Below are 20,136 nucleotides of genomic sequence, written 5' to 3'. Positions count from 1 at the left end.
CATAATTACTATTTGTTTTTACTATAGCGCTTTTATTATGCATTGTATAATATACAGCGGTTATTTTATTTAAAACAAAAAATTTATGTATTTATCCGGGAAAATGTTTACCTGAACTAATTTACAGAAAAATCTTGCCCAACATTTCCGGATAAGTAAATAGGCACTGTGTATAATAGTAAAACTAATTACTCAAGAAAAAAATTGTGTTTTGTTTAAATATATAACTGAATCTAAAACTTTTTGTGAAGAGCCTTTCTATTTTCATTAACAAACTAAAAAGAAGTACATAATTATTTTTTTATTTTCTTAAGAATCATTATGCAAACTAAGTAAAAAAACTTTTTATGAAAACGTAAGTTTTTGCACCCTTTCATAACAAAAAAAAGAATTAAAGCTGTAAAGATTAGATTACTTTAGATTTAATTAACACGATAATATCTAAGTTTTATAAATCGTCCATTATGTATGTCAACTATTCTTTGTGATTTTTTGTTTTTATCTTAATTATAAAAATTTACTAAAGATTTACATTACTATGGTTTACTGAACGACAAAAAAAGACGCTCAAAATATTTGGTCCGAAAACCTGGTGAACGAAGAATCTTTTGGTTATCGAGTCGCAAACCACGGATATCTTTACGTTTTGTCCAGGACAATGTTAATTCTACAATTACAAGTTACAGTTGCGATTAAAACTACGATTAGTCTCACTGAAAAGATTGTAAATAGCTTTGTTGTGTAAGCTATAATATCTGGGAACGGGTTAAAATTGCACGAAGACAAAATTGAACGAGAGGACTAAATTGCACGAAGACAATTTTGCACCAAAGTTCAATCTGCTCGAGTTCTAATTTTCCACGGAGGGTCATTTTTGCACGAGAGTAAAAAAAAGAAAAAATAAGTATAGAAAAAAACAACAGAAAAAAAAAATACTGACCGAGGGAAAGGGGTAAGTGGTAGTAAAAATAGAAACAAAAAAAATAATTAAGGGTTAGGGGTAACAGTGATAGTAAAAAAAAAAAAATTAATAGAAAAAAAAGATACCCACCGAGGGTAAGGGTTAGAGGTAACAGTGATAGTAAAATAAAATAAATAAATAAACTAAATATAAAAAATTAAAATTAATAAAAAACATAGAAAAATAAAATAAACAAAAAATTCAACCTGAAAAAATGTCTTGTTACAAAATTGTCTGCTTGTGCAAAAGTGTCTTTTTGCAATTTTGTCTTCGTGAATTTTAGTGCTTTCGTGCAAAAGTATCTTCGTGCAATTTAGTCCCCTCGTAAGATTTTTTCAGCTCGTGCAATTTTGACACCTAACCATAATAGGGTATACTATCAAAATCCACCCGCGTTCAAAATCCACCCGATCAAAATCCACCCGCATTCAAAATCCACCCGATCAAAATCCACCCGGTTCAAAATCCACCCGATCAAAATCCACCCGGGTCAAAATCCACCCGATCAAAATCAACTCGAGTCAAAATCTACCCGATCAAAATCAACCCGAGTCAAAATCCACCCGATCAAAATCAACCCGGTTCAAAATCCATCCGATCAAAATCCACCCGATCAAAATCCACCCGAGTTAAAATCCACCCGATTAAAATCCACCCGGTTCAAAATCCACCCGATCAAAATCAACCCGACTCTAAATCCACCCGTTTCAAAATCCACCCGATCAAAATCCACCCGATCAAAATCCACCCGGTTCAAAATCCACCCGATCAAAATCAACCCAACTCTAAATCCACCCGTTTCAAAATCCACCCGATCAAAATCCACCCGGTTTAAAATCCACCCGATCAAAATCAACCCGAGTCAAAATCCACCCGATCAAAATCCACCCGAGTCAAAATCCACTCGATCAAAATTCATCCGAGTTAAAATCAACCCGAGTCAAAATCCTACCGACACAAAATCAACCAAAGTCAAAATCCAACCGAATCGAAACAAGCACCTTGTTTATTTATTTCTTTTTAAATCAAGTATCATTTAAACAAATCTCACCACTCTAAAGTACCAATCTTAAACAAGTTTTATTTAAAAAACACTTATAAAATCTTGTATTTTTGTCCCTTATAAATTGACTTAAGAATATAAAAACTGTACTACAGATTGAACTTATTTTGTGAGGTTTTTTGAGTTGTTATTTGGTATTTTTGCTTATTATAAGGAATTTTTGACAAAAATATTTTTGTTTTTTTGATTACTGAATATAATTTTGAATAGCTACAGCCGGCAAGCAGCTTTTAAAGGTACTGTTGTTTTTGATATAAGTATAACTATAAGAGCTAATAAAAGTTTAACAACGTCAGGATAAATAAATTAAAGTTTTACTATACAAATATGACTATGTTAAAACTTTTAGAAAACTAAAGGATGTGCCAGAAAAAATAATCTTGTATTATCTCAATCACAATTACACGACAATCAATTATAATTTACTGTTTCTAGGTATAAAATTTAATAATTTAGAACTTTTAAGTAATTTTTAAACAAATACGTCACACGATATAATTTTTATAAAAACTGAGTATTCAAGTGAAAGCTACCATTTATACTACAAATTAATCCATTTAATTTAGGGGTCAGCAAACTGCGGCCCTCGAAGTGTAAATATGTGGCCCTCGAGCATGTAAATTTGGTCAACTAAACAAAACAAAATTTAAATTGAAATTTTCAAAAAAGAAAAAGAAATTATAATAGTTTGTTTTTAAGTTTCTGAATATCATTTAAAAATCATTTATTATGCTTAAGCCTTAGATGTGAAAAAAGACAGATAGTAAATCTAGAAGTTTTTCTTTAAAGTTTAGACTTTACTTTTCCTTTTAAACAACAAAAGCTTACGTACTTGGATAAATTACTTATATAATATTGCAAAGTTTTTTTAATTGGCAATTTTACATGTTTTTAACTTTTAAAAACACGGTGACTGGGTTGAAGTAACTGTTGTACTTTTTTTGTTTCAAAAAGTTGCAACCCGAAAAACTTTAGATAGATTATTAAGGTATTTAAAGGTTTTAAAAGAAAAACTTACACTGTTTATAATGAAAGTATTAATATTTGTTTATATTTTAACTAGTTTAACAAAATCACTAAAATTTTAAATACGTGATATGCTGTGCATTAAATAAAAAAAGATTTTTTTTAACTACTAAAAAGAAAATACAAATAAAATAATAGAAATTGATTATAAAAAGTGTACATAATGATCTACACCTGTTTTTAATAATCTACACCTTCTAAATAATGATAGAAATAATAATATGACACAAGTTTTAAAAAAAAAAAGTTTTCGACTTTAGAAAAAAATATACATTTTAAATATGCCAGGCCTGATCCCTTTAAGTAGATAAACGTGACTAACACAGATTAAAAACAAAAATTGAATAAAACAACGGCTCGCGGAAAAAATTGAAACATGAAATTTGGCCCGAGATAAACAATTGTCTGCCGACTCTGATTATATCCAACTGCATCTTCGTTACTTTTAATTACAAAAAAGTAAAAGGCAAACGTTTAAAATTCATTTAGTTTGTGTTTTTTTTAATATAATTTTTTTATGTGAAAGGTCTTAACAAGATATTTATCTATAAAAGTTCTCTTTGTTAAGAAAAGGTCACTAATTTACTTTAGATAGTTACCTTTACTGTATTGCCATTTAAAGATTTTTCAATATTAACTTTAAAATAAATATTTATTAATTTTCGGTTTTATTTGTTAGACAAAATTTTCACGCTTTTAAAGTTAATTTGTCTACTAAACAATTTGTTATACCAATAGTTGTCTTTACCGTTTAAATTCGTTATAACCAATATAAAATTTTGTTTAATTTTAATATTGTTTCATTTTTAATTAAATTACTTAAAATTTCTTAAGTTTTAACAAATGGACTTTTTTTATATGAAGATTATATTTAAAAAAAATAGTGGTGAATAATAACATTTCCATTTCTATGAATTAAAAAAATATCAATTAACAATATAATATTGAACAGTAAATAATAATTTATCTTACTTAATTACAATTTCTATGCAACTTTATATTTATAAAAAAACATAAAACGTTTACAACTAATTAATTAAAAACATGCAGTTATAGCTTTTAACTTAAATTGTCGGAAATTAATTCAAGAAAATTTATCGCATGTAAATTAAAAGTTTTAGATTAGACAATTTTAAATTTAAAATTTAAACGTTAACCAAAAGAGATTAAATTTTATAAAACCACTCAATTAATCACTTTCAAAACTGGCCTTAACCTATTAATAAAATTAATAATACGATTGTTTAAGTTGATACAGTCTGGTACAAAAATTCATAAAAATAACTTATACTTGAATTTAAACTCTCTTGTCTGAAATACATACTTTTTTTAATGAACCTATGTAAAAATAGAACATTTTGATAATAAATTAAAAATGTTATAAGTTTTTTTTTCGTAATATTTGTTATAAATATAGTGTCATTTCTAAAAAACTCAACTTATTTGTTTACTACTACAATTCTAGAGTATATAATTTCCCTAGCTCAAGTCTAACTACTAACTTTTTTAGTTGCAATTTACAAGCTATTTGAGCAAACTCAATGAACTGTAGAGTCGATATTTGTTTTATGTAAAGGACTTTAGAATTCATAGAAAAATGTTTAGCTTTTTAATTTGTACTATTAGTTAAAAACTAGCAAATTAAGTTGTTATCTAATTAAAAATAACTTATAACTTTAGTTACTTTAGACGAAACAATTTTTAGTTTTTTCAAAAATAGATGGTTTATAAAAAAAACATTTAATAAAATAAAATTCAATTAACTTAAACACTTTGAAAAAACGATAATAGCAGCTAAAATTATTGTATAAATTAAAAAAAAATAACTAAAAAATATTTGTAACAAAAATTAGATAGAAAACAATAAAATTGTTTTAAAACAGTTATTGATTTCTTACATATTCCTCATTTATATTTTTAGTAAATTAGTTTTCGTATTTTTATATTAAAATTTATGTTCTGTTTTTAAAAATTACTAATAAAAGAAACGTCAATAAATTGTTTACTAAACGACAAATAAAAGCGCTCAAAATACTTGGTCCTAAGTCCTCTTGCACGAACATACCTTAAAGTTATCGAGTCGCACACCAAAAATATCTTTTAACGTCTTTTCCACGTCGAAAACAATAATGTTTAAAATATAATTAATAGGTGATAGTTTTTCCAAATTTAACAAAGGATTTTTATTTTATTACCACGTAGCAATTTTATATTATTCTTTATCTATATTTTATTTTTTATAAACACTGTTAGTTGAAATTTTTTATATAATAAAATATTGTATATAATACTATTTTGAAATTTAAGTAAAGCACAAAACACAAAACTTTTTACATCAAAAAAAAAAGCTCAATAATTTTAGATTAATATTTTAATTTTCTTTTTGTAACATTTAATTAACATTTTCCATAAATTTACATTATTTGGTATTTGATTTTTGTAATTTTCTTTAGCTTAATAAATGTTATTAAAGATTCTTCTAATTTATAAACTTCTATAGTTTTGATATTTTAATTTACTATGAGTTATCCTTAGTAAATATTTTTATTTAATTATGATTGACTTTGGGAAATTAAATTAGAAGGAAGTTTAAATGGATTGAAACTGAGCGTAATTCTTTTTTTATTTTTTTTTAACTTCTTTTTTTAAAAGTAACACCAACACTACTAACATCAATAAATTATAAACATTTTAAATACTTGTAAAGCTACTATGAATTTTTTTTTAATGTTGTTTAATTATATTGTTTAACTTATTTTTTTTTTTTTTATTAAATAAATTAAAATTTCTTTCTTTATAAATACTTACTCTTTTTTATACAAATAGTTGTTTAAACATATAACTTTATTCATATTACAAAATTCTATTAGAAATTAATTCTTATTTCGAAAAAAAATGAACTCGGGTTGATTTTGATCGGGTGGATTTTGAACCGGGTGGAATTTGATCGGGTGGATTTTGATCGGGTTGATTTTGATCGGGTTGATTTTAATCGGGTGGATTTTGAACCGGGTTGATTTTTATCGGGTGGATTTTGACTCGGGTTGATTTTGAACGGGTGGATTTTGACTCGGGTGGATTTTGACTCGGGTTGATTTTGATCGGGTTGATTTTAATCGGGTGGATTTTGAACCGGGTTGATTTTGATCGGGTGGATTTTGAACCGGGTTGATTTTGAACGGGTGGATTTTGACTCGGGTGGATTTTGACTCGGATGGATTTTGATCGGGTGGATTTTGACCCGGGTGGATTTTGATCGGGTGGATTTTGAACCGGGTAGATTTTTATCGGGTGGATTTTGACCCGGGTGGATTTTGATCGGGTGGATTTTGACTCGGGTGGATTTTGATCGGGTGGATTTTGATCGGGTGGATTTTGATCGGGTGGATTTTGATCGCGGGTGGATTTTGATTGCGGGTGGATTTTGAACGTGTCCCCCATAATATATACTACATAACATCTTATGACGCTAATTTGTTTACTTATAATTCACATTTCATTTTTTTAAAGTATGATGATTAATAATTTTTTTAATTTTCTTCATTAAAATAAAAAATCATAATTGTCTAATAAAAAATAGCTGCTTCTTTATTTAAGTTCTAAAATTGTTGTTGATAAAACTTCAATAGTTATTAATAAAAAAGTCTTATATATTTATTTTTTATCATTATAAGGCGACTTTTTTTCTGGTATAAAACTATTATGCCTAGTTTTTATAACTTTTGATAATTTTTAGTTCCTTTTTTATATAGTTATTTGTCTGAAGTAGAATATTTAATCCTATTTTATCATACTTGAAAAGGTTGTAATTTTTTTTGCCACAGAAACCTGGTAGTAAATAAAATATTTAATTTGTATTTAGTTATTTTTTTATAAACAACTAAATATTTTCAAGCGTGATGATTTCGAAATAAAAAAACTGCAATGTTAAAGTTAGAATACCCTCAAAATATTTGGTCCTAGGACCTGGTGCACAAAAAAACCTTTCTCATATTTAGTCGCACACCACGGATACCATTTTAAGTCTTGTCTAGGCAGGACATAGCTAACTTTTTTATACTGTTTATAAAATTACCTTTTTTTAGCAAGCTTTTTTTTCAGTTTTAAGGTTACTTTTGGTCACGTTGTTTGATAAAATCTTTATCTTACTCATTAACAGTATAATTAACAGCTTACTTAATTATTTTTTAACTTATTAGTGACCTATTTTGAAAAGTGTGTTTGTTTTAAAAGAATATAAGAACATTTTATAGTTTTATTTTTATTTTAAAATTAATTCCAACAAATATAGCTAAAGTCAGGTTTTTTTTACGATTTGTTTTTTGATCAATTTTAGTTAAATTTTACTTTCTTTGTAATTTATGATTTGTTTAAAAATACCACCTCAAAATAACAACAATTTTGTATGAAACGAAGGACCTACTTACAAAAAAACTCCCTAGAGTGAATAATTACAACGTATCATTTATTTTAAAATGACAACAGAGCAACTAAAATGCCCATGGTGAAGCCTGAAGCAAGTAATGTAATTTAGTCTTCTACATATTAAGCTTATTTCAGCCTTTAACTCTTTCAAATGAGTATATATTATTTATTTCTTAAGATTTTATGTTTCATCTACAATTACATCTCTTCAAAAATAAGTTTCAAAATTTTGTTTTGAAGAAGAAAGAGTGAGACTGATGTTTTTCACCTGAAACAAACAATTATTGATAAAATTAATATCAAATAAAACTTTAAATAAAGAAGTAACTTTTTTTTATTTCTGTCTTATCTATTTTAATCTTTTATATACCTAATTTTAAAGCTTTCTTATAATTTTCACCAAATTTTTACTTTTTGTTTGTGTAAATTCTTATTTATAAAAAAAATAAACTTAATTAAAATGCTCTAAATTTTAAACTATTTAAATTTTTTCAATTTTCTATCAATCTTTTCTTTTTTTACTTTCTTTATACACTAATGATAAGTGATTTACAAAAACTTATTAAAATTATGATCTCAATATTCAAAAGTAAGGTGTTACAAACAAGTTACAGCACACTTTCAGCATTATTTTAGTTTGTTTTTATTATAATACTTAATTTTTTTATGTTATAATATTTAATATAAGCAAATCATGTCATTTATCATATTGATGTTTTTTGAAAACAAAATTACTATAGTGACAGGTTGACTATTTTTACTTAAAATATTTACTGTCTTTACATTTAAATAGTATATTTATATTAATCCTGAATTTGATTCAAAATTAAAGCAATAAAAAATAAAATGAGACTAAGACAAAAACTAATAATTTCAGTCCTTTTCACAGTTAAATTCTTTTAGATAAATTGAAATAATCTTAGTTTAAATTTAAGTGATAATTTAGTAGATATAGTTTTAATATCACCACAATAAAATTTGGATGTATTTACCTACTCTTAAACCAATAAAACAGCAATATTAGTGCCAAATTTAAAGAAAGAGTTAAAATATCACAATAACAATGTCATACTTTGCAAAAACTTTTATAGATAAAATGACAACACAAGCTTAAGTAAACCCTAAAAATAAGAACTTAAAAAAATTGTTTATCTAAATGAAAATACCTAGCTAAAAAGTAAATATGAAGAAAAACTCCTTGTGTTTAAATACTTTATTAAAAATGAAAAATCTGAAACAATAAAAAATATAGTTATAAACACATATATGTAATATTGGTATGTAGTAAAATGAGCTACAGTTCAACTATTATACAATATGCAAAGCTACTTTAAAGACAAAGAGGGTTCCACCTTATTTTTCAAGTTGATCTGATTTGTAGAGATTTTTCTAAGCTATCAGAGTTTTTATACACTTGGAATTTTATAATCGAAAAAACCGGGTTTAAAAAAAAACAAACATAAAAAAACTTGGATTTTTTAACAACTATCATATGTAAAATTGTGAAATATTTTGTTGATATAAAATTTATATGATATTCAAAAAGATTGTTTATTATCTTAGAAATATTTATTACAAAACTAATTTAAAAGTATCTTTTCACCAATTTTGTATTAGCAAATACATAGTTTTACCTATTAAACTTCTAATAAAAAGTGGCCTTAAAACTTCTACTTTAAAAAACATTGAAGAAAATTTATAAAAAGTATTAAAAAACTAGTAGCAACCCTGCATTTTAAGATAAGACAATCTTCTTCATTTTTAACCATGAGTTTTCAAATTTTTACAGTTAGTCATTTCCTAGCATTTAATGATTCAGCCAAAAGATTTTTTTTGATTTATAAAAACTACATATAAAAAAAAACACCCTCTTTTTTAATTTTTCTATCTAAAGTTTAATTTTTTATTACTTTTAAAATTCCAACTATTTATACTTTATAAACATTGAAGGAATGTTTCTTGAAAACTTGAGGTCTTAGCTCAAAAAAAAAAAAAACACATTGATTATTGCTAATTTTTGATTTTTTTAGAAAACTGATGATGAGATTAATTTTTTCCAGAAACCTATACAAAAATGATTAATTGCAAGACTTAATATAAAAATTGATTTGTAGTTTATACTCTATGTAGGGTTGCCACTCATCAAGATAACTCAGGTTGTTTTTAAATTTTTGAAAATCATAAGATAACTTAAGTAAGTTTGAAATTAAAAATACTCTGGCCAGTTTGGTTTTTTATAAAAAACTCAGGATAGTTTTGAGATTTAGTTGTTTAGGTTTCATTTTAATACAGAATTACAAAATTCAAATAATTTTTTTAGATATAGCTGGTCAAAGTCGGAGGCAAACATAAGTTCCTTATGGAAGGATAACTAAAACGGCAAAAAAAGACTATTTCACTAGAAATCTATCTTGTACATTTTTTGAGATAAATTCAACTTTCAGGAAATGTTCCTTGTAATATTTAGAAAATCCTGTTGGATAGAATTTAAAAAAAATTAAAAATAAAAAAATTATAAGAAAAATAAGCAAAACATTTTGTTTTTTTGTCATGAAATTTTAATTTTTTTAAGTTGTGTTCAAAACATAATTTTCTAAATACTGCAAGGAACAATTCCTAAAAGTTTGAGGTAGTTATCTCAAAAAACATAGGAAAAGATAATTTTTTAGGGATTTCTAGTTATCTGCTGTTTTAGTTTGCCCCTTTCATAAGGAACCTATTGTAGTCTCCGACTTCAACAATATCTATATATTTAACAATTGCTATATCTCAAAATTTATTTTGAGTTTTAAAAATCTGTAAAAAGCAACATGTAGCTTAGTTTAAATTCAATAAAATAAAAATAAATTATAAAAAATTTGATTTTAAAAAGAAAATGTTGGTTCAGTTAAAAATCTTTGCAATGAAGTCAAAGGAAATGGGTCACTTTTTCAAGAGCTTCACTTTTGCACAAGAGGACACTTTTGCTTGAGCGTCACTTTTGCACAAGGGGACATTTTTGCACAAGTGTCACTTTTGCACTAAGGGTCAATTTTGCTCAAAGGGTATTTTTGCACAATAGTAAAAAAAAATTAAAAAAAAAAAGATTAAAAATACAAAAAAATCAATTAATAAAAAAAAAACCAACCGAGGTTAAGGGTTAAAGTGACGCTCGTAAGTGACAGCCACCCAAAGTCAACATTTTGAACCTAAAAGACTCAACCCTCTATGCCCTTCACCAAATACTTGTATTTCTTATTTATACCTAAATACTTTGATAGAGGTCAAAAACTATTTATATTTTACTTAATACTATTTTGAACAGCTTTATCCTGTTGAGAAAATAGTACATAAAAATCAATTGTTTAAAAAAATATTTTATTACAATTTTTGGTATAAGTGGATTATGTATAAGGGTATAAATACATATAAAGAAAGTAAACTTTTAAATGTTTATAAAATAAAAACTCTGTTTTTTTTTACATTCCAAGACTTTGTTAAACATGATTTGCCAGCTTAGTGTCAACAAAAATGTTTTTTTTTAAATAAAATGTTTTTATTAATTGTTTTTATTTTATTATATTAGTTACAAATTAATTTTTATCTCCCTTTTGTTTGAATAGATTGAGTTGAATTTTTTTAGCTAAAATAGGCCAAAAGGTATATATTTATGTTGTGTAAAACCAAATAGTTATAGAACAAAAATTATACTATAAGGGCATAGGGGGGGGGGGTAAACACCCTTTTTTGGTTTTTGATCTTATTTTATATAGTTTTTACTAAGCTACAAGATGCTTTTTACAGATTTAAAAAATTCAAAACAACTTATGAGATATAGCCGGTCAAAGTCGGAGCTGACAATAGGTTCCTTATGGGAGGCGCAAACTAAAACAGCAAAAATAGGCTATTTCACTAAAAATCTATCTCCTCCTAAGTTTTTTGAGATAACTACCTCAAACTTTCAGGAAGTGTTCCTTGATATATTTAGAAAATTCTTTTGGAAGGAATTTAAAAAAAAATAAAAAATAAAAAAATTTTATAGAAAATAAACAAAAAAACAGTTTTTTTTTTGTTTTTTTTTGTTATAAATTTTTTTTTAAATAATTATTTTGAAATTCCTTCCGACAGAATTTTTTAAATACTGCAAGGAACATTTCCTGAAAATTTGAGGTAGTTATCTCAAAAAACTTAGGAGGAGATAGATTTTTAGTGATTTCTAGTTATTTGCCGTTTTAGTTTGCGCCTCCCATAAGGATCCTATTGTTGCCTCTGACTTTGACCGGCTATATCTCAAAAAATATTTTGAATTTTTTAAATCTGTAAAAAGCATCTTGTAGCTTAGTAAAAACTATATGAAATAAGATCAAAAACCAAAAAAGGGTGTTTACTCCCCCCTATGCCCATAAGTTAAATATTATTGTGAAAATTTTTAACCAACCTTTACTCATTCTCCAAAACTTGTTGTTTTTATGTTATATAATGATTACACAATGGACTGCAAACTAGAAACAGAAAACTTTTTTCTATTATTTTCTTTTGCTCCCTTGTATAGCCTTAATATATAAACTATGTATATTGTTTTAAATTAAAGAATTACATTTTCTAAATTGGCCTTGGTAAGATATAAATTGTAATTTTTTTTCTTAAAAAAAATCAAAGTTCGTTCTAGCATATTTAAATAATGATACTTTTTTTGATTACTGTTCTCTTTTTAATAAAATAAATTTTGTTATACAATAAATTTTTCTTAGTAAAAATAATTGTGTTTCATACTAAAAAAGTTTTAATTATTCAGGTTATATAGTATTATGAGGTTGTTTTTGTGTTTATTGGCAGCCTTTTTGGCAGTTGCTGGAGCAACTCTGGTCAATGACGAAGTGCAGAGAACTATTGATCTTAGAAGTCATCTAGTTTCTGTAGTCACTAAAGTTACTTTGAAAAATACTGGAGATAAATCTGTATCAAGATTCACATTCCAGGTTGACCCAAAACATGCTTCTGAACTCAACTACATCTCATTTACACAGGTAAATATGTTTTGTATTACATATCACTTTACTTGAATCCTGTTAATTTATTTGTAATAACATCAGCCCAAGTTTGTTCACTGTTCAAGTGTTTTTTTAGTATTTAGTCTATAGAAGGGTTTTCCAAAGTGTGCAGAACTACCTTTTAGAGGCTTTTTTTTGTACCTTTCAGAAAAGTAGCTGTTTTTTTTTTTGTTTTAGCATTTATAATTGTTATGTGTTTAATTATGGTGCAAAAAATTTTTTTTTTCTACTTATATACCATTTAAAACTTACAATGTAGAATTATAACAACTTGTTATATGGTTATTAACTTTACAAAGTATCAACTTTATAGACATTATCAATAGCTAAATAAACTAACTTTGTAAGTTAATATTATTTTTAAATAAGCTTAATTTATTAAGACTTTTAATAAATAACATAAACATAAATATTAGTAAAAGCTTATTTTATTTTACAAATGTTTTAAAAACACCATTTTCTTGTACAAGTTAATTATTATAAATTCTAACAATGTTTTATATACTTCATTTCTACAAAAAAATTTATCAAAAAAAATAAAATTTCGGTCTAGCTTCTTTTTTTTTTGTTAGTATATTCAATCTGTTGTCAGAAAGAAAAACATAAATGAAAGAACAAAACAGTTTCAATTCAAAATTATTTAAATACAATATAAAAAAACAATCAAAACTAATTTAAATTTTAATCTATATCAAAAAAACTAACAAACAAAAATAATATGGTAATCTAAAATTTTGATGTTTTTTAATACTTTTTTTATAAATAAGTAGTATAAAATTAAGACAAAAAAATCACAATAACATCGTTAAAATATTATAAATAGAAATATTAAAAAGATAACATAAAAAGTTATTATTGTACAAAAATGTTTAGTCGGTTTCGAACTTTAGCTAAAATGTTTTTTTAATTTTTTGTTAAATAAGATGTGCTTTTATCTGAATCAATAGTTAAGTTCACAAATCTGTATTACTCTTATTTTTTTTTTTGTTTATTAAAGGGAAGTGATAATGATGTGAAGCTGTCAGCGAAAAAAGATGGTGACAGCTACACCGTCCTCTTGCCTAAAACTCTGTCTGCTGGTGGTGAAGCTTCATACACTGCCGAAGAAGTTTATGGAAATGCTCTCACTGTCTTTCCTGAGTATGTTTTAATGACTGTTTCTGTATAGTATTATTCTTGAAACTAAATTAGTTTTATTTTTACTTATCAACCCACTCTATTTTAAACTGTCTGCTATATTCATACAATTCTGTATGAATGCTTTATACTGTTTAAGTTTTTAGAAGCTATGTAAATATCTGTTTTTAAAGTTTCTAAAAAATCACATAAAGTAGCTTTTATATAGTTATTACCAACCATCATTTAATAAAATGTTGAAAAATTTAGACAATTACTGAGTTTCACCCTGAACTGATTTCTAAACTGTAATTCTTATTCAAATAAAACAGGGTTGCCAGAAAACCTGCAATTTGAGAAATTTTGAAGAAAAAAATCTGGAATGTTAAATAATTTTTACAAGTTAAATAGTAAAATTTTATGTGACACAAAAAATCTATCATATAGATAAAAGAATTGTCATCATATTTATTAAAAAACACATTTATAGTAGCTTTACATTATCTTTTCAATGTTGTATTACTACTTAAAACAGTTTTTAATCTTAAACTTAACTTTACATTAAAAATAGACTCAAAAACATGTACTTTTAAAAACCTGGAAGAAATACAGAAAAACTGAAAAGAAATTCTCAAAAAACAGTGGCAACCCTGATAAAATGATTTATTTCAAATTAACCATCATTTAAACAGGAAAATCACTCAGTCCCAGAACCAGCTTGCAGTGTACGAAGGCAATGTTCTCTTCTACTCGCCATACAAAACAACTGACCAATCAACGACCGTTGAACTTCCATCCGCCACCGTCGAGAGCTACACCAAGACCCACAACGCTGAAAAATCCGACACCACCATCAAGTATGAGGGATCTGACGATCTTGAAAATGTTGCTCCTTCTTCAAGTGTAAGTTTTTGCTTTATGTTTGAAGCACATGATTATTAAAATTGTGAGAGTTTGTTGTGCAGATAAGCCAAATGTTTTTAATAGTTTAAATTTCTTAAATAAACTTTAAAACTTATAACTATTGATAATTCAAATGGTAAAAGTTTTTTTGAATATTGTTATGAAAAATCATGTTTGAAAGTCCAGAGACTTTAAATTTTGATAAACATTAATGTGTAGATGTAACTCAACAACTTAAGTTTTATTTTACAATTAAATAGGCCGCGATGAAAATTCATTTCGAAAACAACGAGCCGTTCCTGGTAGTCAGCCAGCTGGAAAGAAACGTCGAAGTTTCTCATTGGGGGAACATTGCTGTGTGGGAGGACATCCACGTAAGCCACAACGGGGCCAAGTTGAAGGGCAGCTTCAGCAGGTATGACTACCAGAGGCAGCAGAACAGCGGTTTGTCGTCCGTCAAGTCGTTCAAGACCAACTTGCCCGCCTCCGCGGTCGATGTCTACTACAGGTGTGTTACAATTTTGAAACTGAAAGTAGTTTTATAGGGGTAGGCTTTTTTAATTTTTTTTTAATGTTTAAAGAGTTTTGATAAAAAAATACCGGTGTTCAGTTACGTTTATTTGTTACAACTAATTTCAGCTGCTAGGCAGATCTTCGGGTACAAAAAAACTTTTAAACGTTTTATCTAAACAAAAAATCATGAAATAAGTTTGCACTTTGAGCATGGATAAAACCTATGTAACAGATTACTTTGCTTTAAACTTCTCTTTGAAATAAAAAAGAAAGTTTAATTTTTGATACTTTTAAACACTCATTTTTAATTTATATAGGGACGAAATTGGTAACATTTCCACATCGAACTTGTTGGAGCAAGAAGAATCAGTCGAGTTGGAGGTCAGACCAAGATTCCCGCTTTTCGGAGGCTGGAAAACTCACTACAATGTCGGATACAACGTCCCAAGCTTCAACTACCTCTTCAACAGCGGTGAACAACTTTGTTTTGTTTTTATACGCGTAACTAATATTTTAATCTTAGAATCCTAAGTGTTTTATTTTAATTGTTATAAAAATAAATACACTTAATAAAAAAATAATCAACCTCTATAAATGGTTGAATAAACTATATAACTAGAGTCTTAATGTTAGTTTGAAAAACTTAATAATATTTAAACAGGAGAGAACTTTGCACTTAAGATGAGAGTGGTAGATCACATCATGGACAACCAGCTGGTAGAAGATATGACTCTTAAAATCATTTTGCCTGAAGGTTGCAAGTAAGTTTCTTTGCAAACATTTTCATTGTCTTAGATACTATTAAAAAAATTATTAATACTAAATTAGCTAGCATTAAATAAAACAGAGGTCATTTTCTAATCATTTACCTTGATTTTGTTTCGTGGTGGAAAACTTAATAAAATACACGTTTAATTTGCCACAATCATATTCGGCAGTTAACATAAACGTGCAAAACAGAAACATCAACGTGGAGCTTCCGTTCGAAGGACTCTCCAGGGAAGCCGACAGCCTCCACTTCACCTACCTGGACACCGCCGGAAGACCCGTCATCACAATCTCCGGAGCCAACCTCGTCGATCAGCACATTGAAGACATCGTTGTTAGTTTCTGTTAAACTATTAGTTGAAGTAGTGCTTCTCAAATTTTATTTTTGTCTTTTGATTAAAATAATTTTTAACTTTTGTTTAGTTAAAAATAGTTCAATTAAAAGTACTGTTTGATATATCTTTGCGTACTGTGGGTTAAGGGTAAGTGTTTCGACTTAAATTTTGAATGAAAGTAAAAATATTGTTCTTTTTATTTGCATGAATACAACAAATAAAAAGTTTTTCAAAGCAATACTGCTGCACGCACCTCTTTGGTTATTTATAAAGTTGTGCAAGTTATCTTCTATTTAACTATTCCTAGTAAATTTTCGCAGGTCACCTACACATTCAACAAGATGTTGTTGCTGCAAGAGCCCCTCCTAGTGGTGACAGTCCTCTTCCTGCTCTTCCTCACCGTCATCATCGCAGTCAGGTTGGACTTCACCATCGCCCACGATTCAGTTCTTGAGGCTAAGCTCAAAGTGCAGAGCGTCATGGAAAACGTTAGTTTATTTTTGATTTAAATTGCTAGAATAAGTTTCATGCAATTAATTTATTCCCCTAAACTCACAGGTGATAATAATAAAACAAGAATTAGAATAAACAGCTAAATAAATCTTTTTTTTTTTAGTTTTGTCAACTAAAATACTAGAGTTACATTCGTTTTATAACTTGTATTGAACTCACAGGTGAGAGGTCAGCAATTGAAACGCGACGCTTGCTACAAATCATACCAGGCTGCCATCGCCGCTTACAAGGTATTTTCGATATACATACTCAAATTCTGTTTTTTCTTACGTTTTACCTCATGAAAGTAGTTGTACTTGGCTTGATCATAACTTAAGGTTAATTTTAAGCTTTTTCACACTGTGAACATTAAAGCCAACATGCTATACGCAGGCCAGCAAGGATGCAGGAAAATTGAGCGCAGCCCGCAAACAAGTCGACAAAGATCACAAGGAAGCATGCAATGCCATTGCCGCCATCGTGCAAGAAATCAAGGAAGGAGACGCCGTTGAAAATGTTGGTTCTATAAGTGTTATTTGTATTGCATAGATGAGCAGCTTTTTTAGCTTAGTTATTTAGCAAAGTTAGAAAGTAGATTAAGTTCTGTGAATTGCCAGTTTTTGAAGAAGTCTTCATAATGAGCTGTTTTAATATTTTTTAATGGCAAGAGTTTCAGAAATTTCTACACAAGAATCAGTTTTATAAGTCTGATATCGAGATCAGTTGTTCTTTTCAATTATTTTATTTCTATTAGTGAACTCACAAGTGTAAATTCAGATCGGAGACAGCCTTAGGGTGAATAATGTTAAGAAAAGCGGAGACGTCAATACCAGCTTACTTTATAGAGATACAATAGTTGCGGTTTGTTTTCGAGATTTTTTAGAAGAATAAAAGAGTTCATAATAGTTGTTTTTTTTTTCTTATAGTTCCTTTTAAGTAAAAAAACTGTTTAATTTGTCAGTTTTAGAAAGCACAAAATATTTAATAAGTCATCAATGTGTTTCAATATTTGAAACAATAATCAACTACATCTTTTCTTTACTCATCACTAAAATTCATAACCGTTTTGCTAATGTTAACTTGTTTTTGAAAAGTTGTGTATAAAAATTAGTATTATTTAAAAAAATTGTATTGAAACAAATTCTTTACACTTTTATATATTTTTTCGTTGTGTTTCAAAAAATAATATTATAACAAGTATAAGTACTCCATAGTATTAAGCTGAAACTATCTTTTAAAACACACCGCAACAAAATAACTTTTAATAACTCGGAAACTAATGTTTCGCAACAAACAGGTCAACCAGCTCAACAAGATGGACGCCGAGTTGAAGGACAAACTGGTGCAGGCGCAGAACCTGGCGGAAAAGTTGATCGCCGACAAGTTGAGCAGGAGCAGCTACCAGGAGCAGGAGAAGAAGCTGCAGTTGAGCACTCTGGTGGCGAACATTGAAAATTTCACCGACAACCTGTAGTTGTTTCATGGCACATATTTGTACATTCGAAGCAGTAATACTCTCTTTTTGCTCATAGAAAAGTTTTCCTAGATTTGTTTTCTCGCGAAGCTTTTTGTGTTATTTAAAAAAACTTGTTAGTACTCTTAATTATTGTTTCTCATATCTGTACTCTTGTTATACTTAATTTGTTTTAATTTATTTAAACACAAAGCTTTGTTGTTTTTGTTATATTAATAAACTTGCAAAACATTTATCTTTTTCATATTTATACAAGCTAGATTAATATAACGAATTTTTTGATAAACATTAAACAACTAAATTCTGGTCAAAATATAACATTTTATTTAATAATTTCTTATTTATCTCCATTAAGTTATTTTTTAGCAAATAAAAGGAAAAATAAAACTTTTTTTTTCTCATTAAGTTATAATTTGTGATTACTAAACGTAAAAAAAAATAGACAGGGTTACTTAAATAGTTAAAAAGATTTTCATAACTGAAAAATAGTCCGTAGAAGCCACGATTTACTTTGTTCTTTACCTTATCATTAAATACTTAACAGTTGTTTTTTGGTAGAGATAACTATTTTTTTAGTACTAGAACTTACAAAGCACAGTGGTTGTAGTTAGTTTTTTTAAGATGGCCATCAGACTTATATTCCTAGCAAGAATTGAAATGTATCTTTTTTAGTTTTGTTATAATTTAAAAAATATTTATACTTAGTTTTATTAACCAAATTTGGTGATGATAGAAAATTAAAGTTGTACAGCTACTTTTCGTTTACTCCGAATTTTTTGATCAATTATTATAGCTTATTGTGATAAATATTCTGAAAATCACAAAAAGATTATAAAACTCTTCAAGCATTTTAAAGCCTATATAGATTTTTTTCTTTATAAATAGTTCTTACTTTGTAAAGCCACTGATAATGGGTAATTACTGCTTAACATCCGATAGGGGTATTCAAACAAGAAGGTTTCATCAAGTCCAGGATAAACAATTCTGTAATTATGTTGTAGTAGAACTTTACTTCACCTAGAATAAACGAAATACAGTCTTTTAATCTAATTTATAAGTACTACAAATAGGTCAAAACAATTACTTACCTGTAAAAATTCTTCGCACAAAAGATTATCAGTTTCAAAATTACTTATAGCGAATATTCACTTTATTGTTAAATATTTAGTTCAGTAAAAATTTGTTTTTTAAACTTCCGGTTTCAACGATGTTTAGATAAACGACGCATAATAAAATACTTCTAAACAATACGTTTAGGACAGTGTTGTTCTTGGTCAATAATATCCGTTGTTTGTCATTTTAAACATTATTTGATCCAACTAATTTAAGAATACAGCATTAGGATTGACAGAAATAAAAAGTGAAAAACTTTTTACTCTTTTTTAAATTTAAAGTTCAGCAAGGCTTTAGATTTTTTTGTTCATTAAACTTTGCTCTCAAATGAAAAACTAATTTTTGAATAGTTAAACTTTTTTCAATCTATATCAGCTCAGGAATTTTGCTCAATTTTTAGCAAACTATTGCCATCGTGTCATTAAAATGTTGTAACAATGACTCAGTTTAAGAAGAGCATTTAACAACCTTTAAAAAAAATTAAACTAAAAAACTATAAGCATTAAAAGCTTACAGTTTTATTTTAATCTGTGTTTACAGTACACATTTATTTTCTAGACACAGAGCTACAGCCAAGTAAAGCATACTTAAGAAAAATCGATAAAGTTTTAAAGATAGCATTACTGTTACCAACATCAATTATATGCTTTATAAACGTTTTAACAATAAAAAACAACAGCTTTAATATAATAATTTTTATTGAATTCTAAAGTAACTGTTACACGTGTTTAAGAATATTTTTAATAAAACTTTTAGATACCTATTTTTAATTGAAAAAAAACGTAAAATTAAAAAAAATAATATTGTTGCAGAGTTGTCTAAGCTACAACTGCTCTTATAGACGGTTTTAAAAAGCTCTTAGATTCAATAACATTGTATTTTTTCAATACTTTGAGATATGTTTCATAGACTTCGGT

At 27.1% G+C, this 20,136-nt stretch overlaps 1 protein-coding gene across 1 annotated transcript; it reads left to right on the top strand.

Moving 5' to 3' along the window:
* Nucleotides 1-12,254: 12,254 nt before the first annotated feature.
* On the top strand, nt 12,255-18,341 carry LOC145832685 (dolichyl-diphosphooligosaccharide--protein glycosyltransferase subunit 1-like). Its single transcript, XM_082939989.1, has 11 exons — nt 12,255-12,481; nt 13,503-13,645; nt 14,314-14,524; nt 14,785-15,032; nt 15,355-15,509; nt 15,699-15,798; nt 15,998-16,139; nt 16,461-16,628; nt 16,815-16,883; nt 17,026-17,148; nt 17,930-18,341. The coding sequence occupies exons 1-11, from the start codon at nt 12,263-12,265 to the stop codon at nt 18,104-18,106; spliced, it is 1,755 nt and encodes a 584-aa protein (XP_082796115.1). The 5' UTR covers nt 12,255-12,262; the 3' UTR covers nt 18,107-18,341.
* The last annotated feature ends 1,795 nt before the right edge of the window (nt 18,342-20,136 follow it).

This window comes from Thalia democratica, chromosome 3 (genome assembly GCF_965202585.1).
Source record: "Thalia democratica chromosome 3, ktThaDemo2.hap1.1, whole genome shotgun sequence".
Lineage (NCBI taxonomy): Eukaryota > Metazoa > Chordata > Thaliacea > Salpida > Salpidae > Thalia > Thalia democratica.
Note: the sequence above shows the minus strand (reverse complement) of the source record. Positions and strands in the feature narration are given on the sequence as shown.

What these genes read in the sequence shown, in the direction of transcription:
- LOC145832685 (XM_082939989.1), top strand. Translation starts at nt 12,263, where the DNA reads ATGAGGTTGTTTTTGTGTTTATTGGCAGCCTTTTTGGCAGTTGCTGGA. An exon ending in TGCAGAGCGTCATGGAAAAC is followed by an intron (nt 16,629 to 16,814) that starts GTTAGTTTATTT and finishes TTGAACTCACAG; the next exon opens with GTGAGAGGTCAGCAATTGAA. An exon ending in AAGGAGACGCCGTTGAAAAT is followed by an intron (nt 17,149 to 17,929) that starts GTTGGTTCTATA and finishes CGCAACAAACAG; the next exon opens with GTCAACCAGCTCAACAAGAT.